At 41.7% G+C, this 14853-nt stretch overlaps 2 protein-coding genes across 6 annotated transcripts in view; one reads left to right on the top strand and one right to left on the bottom strand.

Moving 5' to 3' along the window:
* The window catches only part of LOC135921460 (uncharacterized), a 36028-nt gene extending 35049 nt beyond the window's left edge, over nt 1-979 (top strand). For all 5 annotated transcript variants that reach the window (XM_065455824.1, XM_065455842.2, XM_065455841.2 and 2 more), the window contains one exon: nt 713-979. In XM_065455824.1, the coding sequence (XP_065311896.1) occupies nt 713-765 (53 nt within the window). In that variant the 3' untranslated portion in view covers nt 766-979. The remainder of the gene's footprint in view (nt 1-712) is intronic.
* Nucleotides 980-1681: 702 nt separating this feature from the next.
* Nucleotides 1682-14853, bottom strand: part of LOC135921450 (sorting nexin-29-like) — a 57447-nt gene continuing 44275 nt past the window's right edge. The window contains exons 22-23 of the mRNA XM_065455814.2: nt 11084-11223; nt 1682-5981 (exon numbers count right to left, since the gene is read on the bottom strand). Of these exons, the coding sequence (XP_065311886.1) occupies nt 5840-5981; nt 11084-11223 (282 nt within the window). The 3' untranslated portion in view covers nt 1682-5839. The remainder of the gene's footprint in view (nt 5982-11083; nt 11224-14853) is intronic.

Here is a 14853-nt window from a genome sequence, read left to right on the forward strand (position 1 = left end):
GAACACAGTTTGTCACACAGTTTGTCTCTGAACACAGTTTGAAAGTAAACTTTTTATTGATAACATTCATCCAGATGCTTTACACGTGTGGACAAAAGCACAAATGCTTCGTGCAGCAGCATGGTATGTCGTATGTAAAAATGTAACTGTAAATTTCTGTACATTACAATTTCTTCACCGGTCGGCAACATTTTCCTCCAGCTCTCTGCACTTGAATGCATGATGCAGAACGGTTACTTCAACGCAGCATTAGACAAAAGGTGAAAGATTTCCGTTGCACTTGCGAACATTTTAGCCACATCAGTCACACAATGACGAATGAGCCTTGACCAGGATGTGAGAAGGATTTGGCTACTGCATGCACGGGGAAAGAAAAACACTTATTTATATGGATGGAAAATAATAGTGCATATGAATTACAGCCTGCAGAGATACTTAAATGTCACAAACAACATAATGCATGCACAAAACTCCGGACCAGAAGTCTCAAACATGAAGCCCGCAAAGTGCTCGTGTCTGGCTCTTTAGAATTCTTTTGCTCTCTTCCATTTCCAAATGAAGTTCCCTGTGGTTTACTCAGCCCTCATGCACTTCACCCCCCCTCCCTAGAAGGTGACATGTCCACAGTCAGACACCAGACTTGGGCTTGAAACGTCTGCTCTAGGTACAGCAAACACCGACTGTCACATTTTTTTTTTTTTGCCACTTGCAGATTTTGGCGCAGTCTCGTGGAGACGTGACCTCACAACCTCGTCATGGCGGTGACCTCTGCTGCCAAATTCTGCAGGTCGCACCCCGGCCTTATCAGATCGGGGGCAGCTATCGCCGCGGACTATGCTGTTCAAACCTAGCCACACATCCTCGCAAAGCGACACTCGTGCGAGGACGAAGTCACATGACAAATTGTCATGTGACTGCCTGCCCACACACAGGCACTTCGCTTTGCTCCCAATCAAATACACAACCGTTTACCTTTGTCTTCTTTTCGTTCCGGGCACATTATCTGCAACAGCTGCGCAATGTAACAATAAGTACGTGTGTAGTGCAACAGGAAAAAAAATATGGAGCCATATTATACAGAAGTTATCAATAAGTACAGTGCTTTAAAGGCATATAGATATATCGGTGTTTTGAGTATATATATATATATATATATATCTACAAACAAACATGCATAATACTGCAGGTTACAAAATAAAACACTGGCAGGGAATGTCTTGCACGCTGTATAATGTACTGCATACCAGCACAGACTGTAAGCAGTTCAAATAATGAAAATACGGAAGGCTTTTTCAAGGTGAAAACAGACAAGCAGCATGCTTTTTAACTATCCACCGGGCATACATGGTATTTTCAGGAATACAATGTATGCATTGTTTTTTTAGTGTATGCGTGCAAAATAAGCAGTTCGAATAAGCAATCTGCATAATGTTCAAATCCATGCAACACGACTAGGCTTCTAGCGTGGCATGATTCAGCACAATGCTAAAGTTTATTTCTTTTTAAAGTCACCTGTATGGTTTGTGTTACAATTATAGCAACTTTGTGTGCCTCTTTAGCTCTTTAGGTTTTAGGGTAGAGCATACAGGAAAGCTTGTATGCTCCACACTAGACCGGAACTCCACTTTCTTTTCTCGGGTATTCTGTGTTAAATTTTCTGAATTTGTGCTGTTTGTTGTCCTCTAATCTCGCATTACTATTTTCTTTACTGTTATGTGAAGAGGACTAGCTGTCACCATCTTTTGGGCGACATATTTTTTCTGTCATTTGTTCATTATTATTAAAGATTTCTTTTGCAGGGAGGGCAATAGCACCCTCATTTTATACTAATGGGCACACTCTATTCGTAAGGATATGGTACTTTTCTAAAAAGGTGCCGCTGCCATTGATATGCACAAGTTCATTTCATCGAGCAATTTTCTCAAATGAAACTAAAACTGTGTGCTTGGGGAGGATTGCGAGAGGTTGTCTTTCCAAACTCTGTATGCTGTGCTGTGATCCAAATGCGAAGTTCCTTTCGTTCAATGCTAACATGCTGGCCTAGTTACATAGTAGATAGCGATCAAACAATAGATAGCTTTAGTTTGCCCATAAATGTATTACCTTTTACAGAATGATTGAGTTAACAGAGATGTTAACAGAGCAAGGTCTTGTCCAACGGTTTTGTTTTACATGAGGGTTCAGGTCTGAGAAAGAAATTCTATAAACGGTTTCACGTTAAACCATTGTCACTGCCAACACTTCACAGCAGCAGCTAAGTAGAATGTGGTTGGCCACTAGAATAATATAGCTTCATGGCGTCTCTTGTACTACTTTGTACCACCAACTGGAGTTATTAGCATTGCCCCTGCTGCCTATGTATCCTGGGGCCTAGTATTCTGCAAAGCGTAATACGTTAACAGACAAGCTAAAGCTTTCTCATAGCTGCAATTAGCCGGCACACAAGTTCTGCACTTCAAAGCATGCAAGGAACTTTAGGTCATACAGTCCACGACATTGCACCTAAGTGTGCATGCTAGTTCTAGCAAGCCTGGAACCCCAAACGCATGAGTGCTTAGTAGAGTGACCAATTACAGGAAAACGTAACACTCCTACAAAAGCGTTGGACCACAGGGCCCAGCTCTAACAACTGTGTAAAAAATTTTGCAAACGCTAGATTATGGCTAGAGAGATACCACTACAGTCGAACCTGATTAAGGTGCATCCAAGATTAAAATACAATTGGTATATCCGTAGTACAATGATTTGTTACATCCATGTTTGTTTTATTGAGGTACGACTGTATCAAGCCACGCACGACTGCAAAAAGATGGTCACCATGTCCTGCCACCAGTTGAAAACTTGGCTCCTAAAGAACCGTATGGTGGGCGTGTTGATAATCCAAACTTGAATCTTCAGCGCAAAAAGCACACTGAACCAAAAGAAAGACAAAGCGTTGACCATCAACCAGGTGGTATGTCCCTCTTTTGAAGTTTCTAGTATGGTTCGCAATTCAGTGATTACATTCCATTACATTACCATTACATTCGTTAACCCACAAGCAGCTGCATACTGACAAAACAAGAGGTCAAATCTCAATTGACAATATGCAAACGAACTGTACCACTCTCCGTGGAAGTGGCAACATCACAACCCTTGCAGCTGCGCATGGTAAAAACTTGTTTCGCAAAACTTGCGCGGAGAATGCCAACAGTCTAGAACATTGTGTGAGTATTCTTATTTAATGACTGTGAAGTGTTGTACTTCAAGTTCTGCTTCTTTAGCAGACAATGAGCTAATTTATTTGCTACGGTTGCGCAGCAAATGCCTCAAAGCTGTCTGACGCAGCATTAACTATAACGTATGTGAATGCGTCATGTATGGCTATTAAAGTCCAACCTTATCACCAAGTTCAGTATGCATGGTGCTGCTCATTTTAAAGTTTTACCACATTGTGTCAGGGCCGCCAGGTTTGGCTATGCTAGACCAAAGTGGCTACTTCAGGGCCTGCTGGCTGAAAAAAAAAAAAAAAAAATTCTGGTTGCTCTACTACTTGGTTGCTTCTGAGATCACTATCAGATATTGCGGTATTTATTTTTATATGTTTAATCATCTTGAATGTTTAGAATGTTTAAGTACCACAGAACATCAATATTCATCCCAATTTTGCATTGACAATCATATTCTGCTAATGAAAATAGGACAATGCATATTTCTGCTTCTTGTGACGTGAAGTGTAATATAAAGTCGATACTCAAATTCTCAGCGTGCATTTCTGTAACTACTAATACTAACTCGCAGTTTAGATAGTTCCTTGGCGAACTTTTTCGGTGTGAGCACCATTTTGTCCCTGCGTGGCAACTTTTCTTACATTTTGCCTAGAACTGGCTCACTTTTGGCAACATCTTGAAATTTTGTGGCTATTTTCCGAAATTCGTGGTTGCTCCAAACGATTCCCAGCCTAGCAACCCTGATGAATGCCACAAACGATTACACTGAACCTGTCTCAAGACACAAGAAGGCGTTTCAGTTATATTTAAGCTGTCTTGATTTCTCAATGACTAGGAAACATATTGCAGTCAGTTCGTGTTAAGCTTCATGTTACCAACTGGCTATCAAATCACAAACATGCACTTAGAAACGCCTTACTGTTTTCTCTTGGCATCTAATGCAACGTCAAAAGCTGCTGTTTCTGCACTTCTAGCAAGCAAAGATACTACATAGCTGTGGCTACGTCTAGTTGTAAGTTACAGGTACAGATTCTAACATCTGACACTACAGCAAGTGCAAAACCAGCCAAAGCCACATTGGTGTAAGGAATCCAATAGCATTCCTTTACTGGCAGTAGATTCATCATCCGGTCATCTTTTCTGCACCATGACACTCCAGAAAGATCTAAATAAGGTCAATAAAGTTAGTTCCAACACATTTCTTGCATTTCAAGCATCATTAGCAACACACAGCCACAGAACAAATGACCAATTTTGAACTTTTCAGCGAGTTTCTGTAACATCCACAAACGTGGACTCCCTTAACTCTCAAAATACTTCAGGTACACGGAAACGTAATTGACTATTTTACATTTAGTGTACTGGGAAAGACACTCGGCCAGTTGACAAGATTTTCCTAATGTAAATCATTGTAAAAAAAAAAAAAAACGCGCTGCATGACTACATACCAGCACTGTGAACAAACATGCAAACGCATATGTCCCGACCATTTTTCTCAAGCGCACTTTGTGCATAATACATTTCGCAGCATAGGTCTAAATAAGAAGTGTCTGAATATGTATGCAGCATATTTAGCACATAATTTTCATTAATTCCAGTTTCGAGGTGTTACTCTGGCCTTTACAATATTAAGCACTGTACTCAAAGGGGCTGTCAACACACAAAACACAATCAAGATACCAACAGATACCAGGCAAAGTTTGGACCACTTGAATGCCTGATTAAACAGGTCAGAAGTGTTGAGGTATCCATTAAAATTTTTTTTTTAAGTTAGGTCATGGGGATGGCCACAGCCATCTGACCTGTACTTTTAACTTATTGGCAAGGCTATATCAGACTGGGAGCACGTAACCTCATTGTGAGTAAAATAACCAACTGTTCTTGACAAAATGATCAACAGCCTGTTTTCAGCCCTCTGGCCAGATTTTTTCCATAACCTATGACAGCATCAACTGGGAGTCAGAGCTAGTACGCTCAACTACTTAAAATAGCATACTGCACTATCTAAATGCAACATTCCAAGTGAGCAGCACCCGTGGCAGTGCCGGTGAAAATGGCACAAGAACTATGCACCATGAAACACAGCTGGCCCTTGGCAAAAGTACCCATGGCACTGTGCTGTCTGCCCAACAGGAAGTTATAAACTCCGACGGCTACGGTAAAACTTTGATAGTCAACGTTGATGGGAAACGTCAGTTGAATGGGGGGGGGCGGGGGCGGCGACAGCGTCTGCGCAGTCATAAAATGGCACACTTGACAAAGTCAAGGGTTAATGAGATCTTAGCATTGCTTGCTAACTCGAGCACATGACAAAACGGCACAATTGAGTCTGCCGACGCCACTGCACGGCTTTTCTCCCCTCCACTCCTTGTGACAAACTGCCATTGCTCTGCATCAGCACCCACGATCGAAGGCATTCATAGCAGCAGCGACAATCAGACTTCTGGAACAATCGGAACATCATCATTTCAACATGGGACACAGAGCGCAAGACTGGAAATACATAGCATCTCCTTGACCTTTGGTAGCACACGGTGGCAGCAAGATGGTGACGATGGGGAAGGAAGTGGAAACCAACAAGTTGCTGAGATTCTCCGACGTGGTTGGTCTCTCGCCCAGTGAGCGCCTGTTCAGTGGCCCATGTAGTGGTGCACGGGTGCCTGAGCCACGCTGGCACCTTGGCTCGGCGAACTGCCGGATACCACCGGCACGCGGAGCCGTTGCGCCGTGCGCCGCGGCTGCCGCACCTTAGAGTGCGTTGTGTCTTGTTCCCTGAAAAGGTGAACCACTTGTAAACGCTATGACTTAGCATGAAGTGGCAAACACATTTACGTTAAAGCCGCCAAAAAAAGCATGTACTCAAGCTTGCTGTAAGCATGTTGGATGCAGTTGTTGGTACAGATTATTCAAACGACAGGTTTTTATGAATGTGTTTTACACTTTGACCCTTTCAGGGTCAATGACTTAAATATACGGCGCCGCGAACAAGTCCAAAATGGTCGATGCTGCATATTTACGGCACCGTCCGTATGTTTAAAAATCCCGCCAATTTTCTAATTTTTTCTTTCCTGGCATGTGCTGCCATTACGCAGGAATACAGGGAATTTTTTGTCAAGTCTCCTCTCTGTTTTTGTTGCATGATTTGTTTGATCCGGCACGTCTGTATACTACTGCTCACGCATTGGTGTGTGGGTGGGCAGCGGTTAGCTCGGGTTTGTTCCGCAGGCGGTTTTGGCTTCTTGCACTCGCAAAATGGTGACTAATCATTCAAAGGGTGACCACCTGTTTGAGACTCACAAAAACTAATTGCCTCTGGTTGGCAATAAGATGAAGATTAGCGGAAGTTTGTGACATGTTTTGTGTTTTGGATGGGCACACAACCACACATTTTTCTTGATTGCGCTCACCTACGTACTTCAATTACGCTATGGACGTAAATATTAGTGCGAGAGCAGGAACATTTGAGACTTGCGAAATGTTCTCGTGTGCGCATTTTCTAAGCCTTGAAGTACGTGTTTAACAATACATCAAATTTTTCATTATAAGTTTGCTTCCTTTTTTTATTGTTGTTATTCATGAATAAACAGTACATATATACCAACGCAAAATATTTTTTTTTCTCACTTTAAGGTCACCCTAGAAAAATTGTGGTCAATTTTTTTTAAATAGGTCTCTTTGAAGAATTTAAACCTGCAAGAAAAAGAATTTACCCTGGGCGGTCGCATATGGTGAAAGAAATCGACCCTGGAAGGGTTAAAGAGATGCTAAAGAGAAACCCTAAACCAGTTTAGACTGCCTGAGTCTTCCTTGAAAACCCAATTTCATAAACTTTGCAGTGGTAGGCTGATTATTAGAAGAAAAAAGAAAAGAAACTGGACAAAGTCACACTTAATTTCGCACCATAACCAAGTCAGTGTGAAGTCACAGGATCCACAATATTTTTCTATGTTTGAGCTCTTCTTGCTCAGCAAAGGCTCTTCAAGCTACAATGTCCTACAACAACTAAAGCTAACAAATGCAGGTCTTGATGAAATACAACCAGTGCACACAACCCTAGTAAAGCAGTCATGCTATTTCACCCCGCTCAAAAGAAAGTAATAAATGTTCCGACCATAGCTATCGATAGTTATCCCATCAAACCTTCTAGTCAATGTCGTTTTTTGGAGGATGTCCTCGATTCCAACTTAAAGTGCATTACCCATATTTCACGTCTAAAGCAAAAATTGGATGTGGTGTCCGGATTCATATAAAAGCACGTCCATACTTTAGTCTACCAACCTTGCTTTCTCTTTATCATGCATTCATTCAGTCACTTCACCTACTGCATTGCAACTTGGGGCAACACATATAGCTCTCATCTTGTTCCTTTACAATACGTCCAGAACCATGCCATCTGCATTATTACTTTCCAGTCACCCTGATGTAGTGCATCTGCTCCTTTGCAAGAGCATTGCATTCTCACAATTCATAAACTATTTCAGTTAAACATGGTAATTCTTGTCTATATTTCCCTTCACTCCAACATTCCCCAAATAATTGTTAACACTGAATAACTTGTTAACCATAATAAAACACGATTTGCATTAGCTAACAACTTCTTATTACCTAAAATCAGAACTAATTTTGGAAAATTCACTTCTGCGTTCACAGCGATGTCTTTCTGGAACTGTATTCCAACAGACATAAAGCTGTCTCTTAGTATAGGCAGCTTTAAAAAGCATTTATTCTCATATTAAATTCTCAATGTAATTTAGCATATTGTTTGCTTCATTATGTGTAAGCCATTATATCTCTTTAACATTCCACCATATCTCAGTGCACTTGTTTCCTTGTGTCCGTACTTGTTAAACCTCTTATCTCTTGGCTACATTTCACTTCCCCTTATTTGTTTTGTTTTTCATTCAGTACAAGATGCAATTCTGTACAGTGTTATGCCATGTTTTCAGTTTACTTGTTTTCTTGCATTAATACATGTTAACCATTCTACCTCTTTGCTGTGTTCACATTAACCTGAATTGTTTTGTTACTTTTTATTTGTTCAAAACGCAATTCTGTATGCTATTATATAATGTTTCAGTTCCTTTGCTGTCGTGTGTAATTATTGGAAGACAAATTTACAACTTTGCTGCATTTGCTCTAACCTAATTTGTTTTGTTCTATCTAATTAGAACAGGAGGTCCCCTGACAGCCTTGAGCTTTGGGACCTCCTCCTGTATATCTTGTTACTGTGCTTTTATTTACATGAGTGAATAAGATTCTTCAAAAAAAAGCTTGCCAAGTTCACTCTTTGACTTTTTAGGACACAATGAACTAGTCCATATTTAGCCATACAGCTAACTTCCATTGATTCGACCCTAGCAGGACCATCGAAATTGATCTAATTATCCAGCAGTTGTTAAACAAGGAAAACACCAAAACACACTGCCAAATAATTTGGCAGTATTTGCCCCAATTCTAACACATCCTCAAAGTGAACAAGCACCTACAATTTTTTTTGTGGGTTTAAAGTAGAAACCTTGTGTAAAAAGCACATTAGGCCTCCTAAACAAAGTAGAAATCAAACGCACAGCCAATTTTTTAGCAGAAGAAAAACTTAGCATGCCTCATATTCTGGCACCAAGAAAAAGACGAGACTAGCAAACTGTACAGTCACTGAAAGGAAATTTGTTGGCTTTATGTCCACCATTATCACTCTCGTACAGCACTTTATTGATGTCTACGAAGAACCACAACATGCTATCCTTCGTACGGTATTTGATATTCTGCATTTATGAAACAACTCAGCAACAATCACAAACGAGATGGTGGCCCACATCTACACTTAGCTAATTTATCCTGTGCAGAATGCAAGTATCCAAAATGCCAAAAACACATGATGCAGCTTGTTGCTGCTAGCTTAATACATAAAATAGCATTTTAATGTGCTTTTGCATTCATACTGAAAACAGCATGTCGTCATTTGCATGCTATGGGAGAACTTGTTCTGTCTGTACAGCTCCCTACTAAAATTACTTGAGAGAACTGTCGTGCTGCAATCGTTAAGCTACCATGGCAATGATGGTTAGTACATGAACTCATTTGATGTTCATGCTTGTGGCTTCAGGCATTTTTGCAGCTTTGTTTATTACACTGTATCTGGCTTTATTCACCGAAATTTATTTACTTTTCTAAATGCAGAAGACAAAAGGACTCTGCCTACATGCATAACAACTGTGAATTGTAGCTTTCATAATGCGATATTTTCTCAGATCAATCTGTAGTCATCAAGCCATTCGAAGCCAGGAGGAGGAAGTTTAGGCAAATCCACATCATTCCTATGACTTATGAACTGCCATGCTTGCAGTTCCTGCAGACACTAGTGCCAAAATTTTCTCTAGTAATTTTTGCAGGAAACTCTATGGTTCTGTCGCCATCCATGGTTGACATGTTGTGATGGCAATGGTGATGACGCTGGTAGACTGCTGGAAGTGGCAAGAACGCAGTTATGCTTTTGTTCACATTTTACATTGCACTATGCAAGCATTCTGACATACTGTAAAAAAAAGAAAGGGTTGAGACCATGCCTCGACCCTAAAGAAGACAAGGTCGATGTACGTGGTGGTTGAAATTATTCAATGATTAAATGTTGACTGTATCTCTCTATTCTGTCCCTTTTTCATGTTCATAATTGACTCACTTTGTATCTTATTCATATTGTATTTCACACGCAATTAGTGGACCTTGTCTTTAGCGTCAGCACTCGGTTGACCCATTTTATTTTTCTGGAAGTGGTTACAAGATAGACAGATCCCAGAAACACCAAACCTGTGTGAAGTCAGCAAAGAAGACCTTGTCTTCAAAAACGCAAACTCGACGCACACAGCAAAAACGTGGGGTGTGCAGGAACACCCAAGATACACAGCACAATCATGTAAGTTAGCGCATACTTGGCAGATTGCGCTAGTAGAAAAATATAAACGAGTGTTTATAGCTAATTATACTCCTTTTTCATTATATCATTAGTTGCTGCCTATTGCTAGGTGTTCTTGGCATGTAGAGGTATTTCATTGCACTTTCATGCTTGTACAATATCTACAAGTCACCTAACCGATTGTTTTTTATATCCTGGAAGTGGTTACAAGATAGCCAGATTCCTGACAAATCAAACCTATGTGAGTCAGCAAAGAAGAGCTTGTCTTCAGAAAATGGCATTAGAATCGTGTATAGTGTAATATTTCCTTTGAGCTACCATTCTCGTTTTAAAATCTTCCCGAGCCAGGCTGAAAATATACATTTCCAGCAGGAGATGCACTTGTGTTACGACACATTGACTGTACCTTAGGAGCCACTAAGACGGACACTTTCATTATTGTAGTTGCCACTGGGATTAGCATTGGGGTCAGGTGCATGTGTGGTGATCAGCTGACTTCAAGTTCTCTGGCAAAGACCAATTTCTGGATCGAAATAATGAATGTTTGGGCTCATAGAGATGTATGGGTGCTGGCCAGGTCCTTGTTTAATGAATTAACTGAAGTCAAATTACCGGAAGTCTACTGTAGTCAATTAACTGGACCCGAGCGGGCACCACAAAGTCTATATTGTTGCAGCAAGCTGGTTCAAGAACTTGAAGGCAGTGTAGCCATCAGTCTTTCATATTTTGCACCTTTGCTGGCTCACGGTGTTTCCTCTCACAGTAAGAGATTTTGGTAACGTAGAGGGATAATTTACCAATACAGTGTCACTTATTCTCGCTAGTGTCTTTTTTTAAGGTGTGCTTAAATCTAAGCACAACTCCTCAGGCTCTACCATCTGTACGTTTGTGGCTTTTCCTCTTGCGAACAAACCGAACCTCTGCATGCATGAACGTACTCGTCATGGCTCTGCAAATGGCTCACCTGAAAAACGGTAGCAGCTTGACGAGTGTTGCTCTGTCGGGGCTATCAATCAGCTCCTGCGATGTCTGCGTGAGGAAGTTGAGGACACTGCGCAAGTACCGTTGCAGCCGTTGGCGTCTCTCTTCTACAACCTTGGCATCCTGGAATGACAGGGGGAACGACAGCGATGACAAACCTCCACATGAGTTTGCCACTTGCATGGCCCTGAATCTAACGCACACTCAGCTTTTATGTTTTAAAGTGGAAAACTATCGTAAAAATGACATCAGGGCTACTAATGACACTAACATGGATATGTAACAGCTCTTAAACAAAGTATATATCTAACATGCATTTGATATTTAACGAAAGAAATGTGGCATACCTCCAATTCAGAAGCTTGAAGTTTACTTTCACACTTCAGCCTAACACATACAAACCAGGGTGTCTGCCAAGTTGACATTTCCCAACTCCCTGAGTTTTCCAGGTTTTCCCTGAGTACCTATGCAAAATTCCCTGAGTGACACAAAACTTTGTTTTATATCAAGATTGGCTGACACCATGTCACCCGATGCTGTCACTCTCTAATAAGCATGTTAAAAAATAAAAAATGACTTAAGTAGCGTTTATTTTATTAAAAAAAACACAGAAGGAAGGGGTTAATAAAATGCACAGCAAACAAAATATCTTTAAAAAAATGGTAAAGCTCAAATACGAATAAAAGGAGACTCATACAGAAGTAAATATTTTCGAATATGAGCTGTTTCTATCAACTGATAGCAAGCTCGTTGGCATGAGGCCCAAACTTTGTCACAAGCGAGATTCTCCTTCAACAGCTGGTAAGTCAACGTCAACCGTCCTGACGTACTCTCAGCGTGCGCATAATGTCTGATTGTTGCGTTTCAATTTTGGTTTGGGTGAGGAACGCGTGTATCTCGGCTTCAGCCAACGCTGTTTTTTTTTCAGCTCAAGCTCCTTCAAAGAACCAGTGGTAAAGGTCCTTTAAAGAAGCAGTGGCACAATTCCTTTCCTGTTCATTCCTCAATGCTTAGGTCCTTTCTGTTCTTGTGCTCCTTTTCCCATGCATTCACCCCATGGACTATCTGAAGCATCCTCTTGGTCAGTTGTACAGTCAACGTCCGATTTTTCAGACTCCCTAGTGGCCGCGAAAACGTCAGAAAAATCGGTCAGTTAGAAAAAAAAAAAATGAATGCATTTCCTTTACTGCCCTTAAGGGCTCAAATCGCCACACGGACATACAAAAAAGCTGTGAAGGCCTGCCAGTAAACTTATTAGGCATAGTACTCGTACTGTGACAGGAGATGGCGGGTGCACGCTTGTATAATTAAGGAATACATGCTGTGTCCGGTGACAATTGCCCCTTCCTACGCGTGTTATGCTTCACCGCGTAACATGGCTGTGCCGAGGCGAAGCTGACTTTCGAGAACCGGCTTTATGCAACGCGCCGTGCCTTCCGACCTTCGAAGCCAATCGCAAGGACAACAAAGGTGGAGTCGGGGCTATTGCTGACAGTGGCGAATTCTTTCAATGAAAAACAGGGCAGAACTGCAAGAAACTTAATAGTGAACGTCGAAGCTGCTAGGTCTAGCGCTGCTGCGGTGGTGGCTACGGCTGCCAGTAGATCTGTGTGAGCGCCAGTTTGAGTCGGTGAAGTAATCAGCGGTGGTGGCTTTGATTAATACCATTTTGGATTTGCGGTCATGGCAAAAAGTCCGGAAAATCCGACGGCGAAGGGTTCTTGCGTACAAAATTTCAGACATTCTTATACATTGACTGTATGGGGTACGTGGTGGTGCTGCGAAGCCGTCCGAATAATTGGGCGTCCGTAAAGTCGGTCGTTCACTGTACATGGGCAACCCTTCAGCCGATGACACGGTGTCAAAACCATATGCTACCATTCCTCTCTCCAGCTCGAGCCAGGATTACCGCAACTTTTGTTCCCTTTCAATAAAATTACCACTAATTTCCCTGATAGAAGCACAAATTCCCCGAGTTTTCCCCAAGTATTTCCAGACTATTAAAAATCTCTGAGAATTCCTGGCTGGTAGACACCATGCAAACACAGTGCATTCTGCAGTCCACAGTCCTTCCAAGCTAGCCTAAAGTACAGTCAAACACATTCATGATGAAGTTCTTGGGACCTCCAATATCTATTCTCATACAGGTAGCTTTGTAGTAAAGGTCCCACCCCATGCCACTCACAATATAGCAGGCTAAGCTGATTCAACAAAAGAAAACCTTTTTTGTCATGAATTCTGGAGAGTGAAATAAGTCACAATTTTTTTTGCGCACACTTTTTGTCTGACAGAATGTGCGACAGCAGCCAACCTTATTGCACTTATCACATGTTGCTATCGCCTCCCTCGCCATCAAAATTCTTGGTTCGTTTACAGGACCTTCATCACTGTTGCTTCCCTTGGCATTTGCATCCTTTTCACCTTAGTCAGCTTTGAAGACATTACAGGTTGTCAGTTACGATTACATCATCACATTGCCATTAACTGTGATGTATTTGTCAGCCGTCACAGCCACTGCTGCGTTACAACAGGCAGCGCATGAGTTTAGCAATTCCTGGAACAGTGCAGTAGCACTGCTACAAATATCGGTATGCTGGTCAAGTGCTGCCGCTAGCGCAAAGCGCACCTTGGGGACGTCTGCAGAGGGCAGTGGCGACAATGCTAGGTGGCTTTCGTTCTAAAGCAACAAATCAGCCATCGGGGATGCCTAAACTCCTTTGCTGTACAGGCTAATTCGTTGTAGAGGTTTTCTTTGCAGAAGTGTTGAAAATATGTATGAAACATAGGAATTTGGCTAAGACGATAATCAAAAGGCAATTTCGTTGTAGAGTTGTTCAACTGCACACTTTTCTCAAAATGCTGAAACTTTCCCTCTCTCAAATCCCCGCCTTGTTATGATCGGCCAGTGGGGGATGTGGCCCGGCAGGTTTCCCTGGCCTAGGGATCTAGGGAGGACAAAGGGGGCTTAAGCAAACTTTTTTTCAGCTCCTGAGTGTGCTTCAATGCAGTCATGCTAGACCGATGAGACGCAACGTTCTCCAATCTTCATGTATACATTGTAAATAAACGCAGCACTTCTAGTTCTTGATGAGAACAGGTTCATCCCTTCAACAATGTCCTTAGCACGGATGAGTCAGACGATGGCTTGGGTCAGCTACCCCTTTTGACATGTCTCACCCCAACTCTTCCAGTGTAAGGCACAGTAGCGTTCCAACTGCCAAAGAAAGAGTCCATTGGTGACCATTCCTCTGGTATTGCTAACCAGTGTCAGGCAGACGGTGAGAGGCAATCAAAATCTCAACTAACATTGAAAACGCAAGTGCTCATTTTCTAGGTCACATTGCCAGCTGCACAAGAGCTGACAGCACCTGCCAATGCTGCCAACCCTAATGGAAAGAAGTTATGAATGTGCTTTTGGAACAGAAAGAGCACCCCTTTTTCAGGTACTAAAAGCAACAAATATATAAGGCACAAAAGACGGAAATAGGTATCTATAGGCATCATAAAATCAGCACTAAACCCCTTCTTATACCATAATTCATGCTCGTACACCAAATAGGTGTGGCCCTGGTACATGGGAATATGCATCTGCCTATAATTCGGTCTCTAGTGATAACACCAGCTCTGACAGTAAGCAAACATTGTGAATGTGGTTTCATATTTGATTTACTGCACCGGCAATTTCTGTACCAATATTCATGAAAAAAGAAAGAATATACATGTGTATATGCACATGTCAAAAACAAATAAATA

The sequence above is a fragment of the Dermacentor albipictus genome, chromosome 8, assembly GCF_038994185.2.
Source record: "Dermacentor albipictus isolate Rhodes 1998 colony chromosome 8, USDA_Dalb.pri_finalv2, whole genome shotgun sequence".
Lineage (NCBI taxonomy): Eukaryota > Metazoa > Arthropoda > Arachnida > Ixodida > Ixodidae > Dermacentor > Dermacentor albipictus.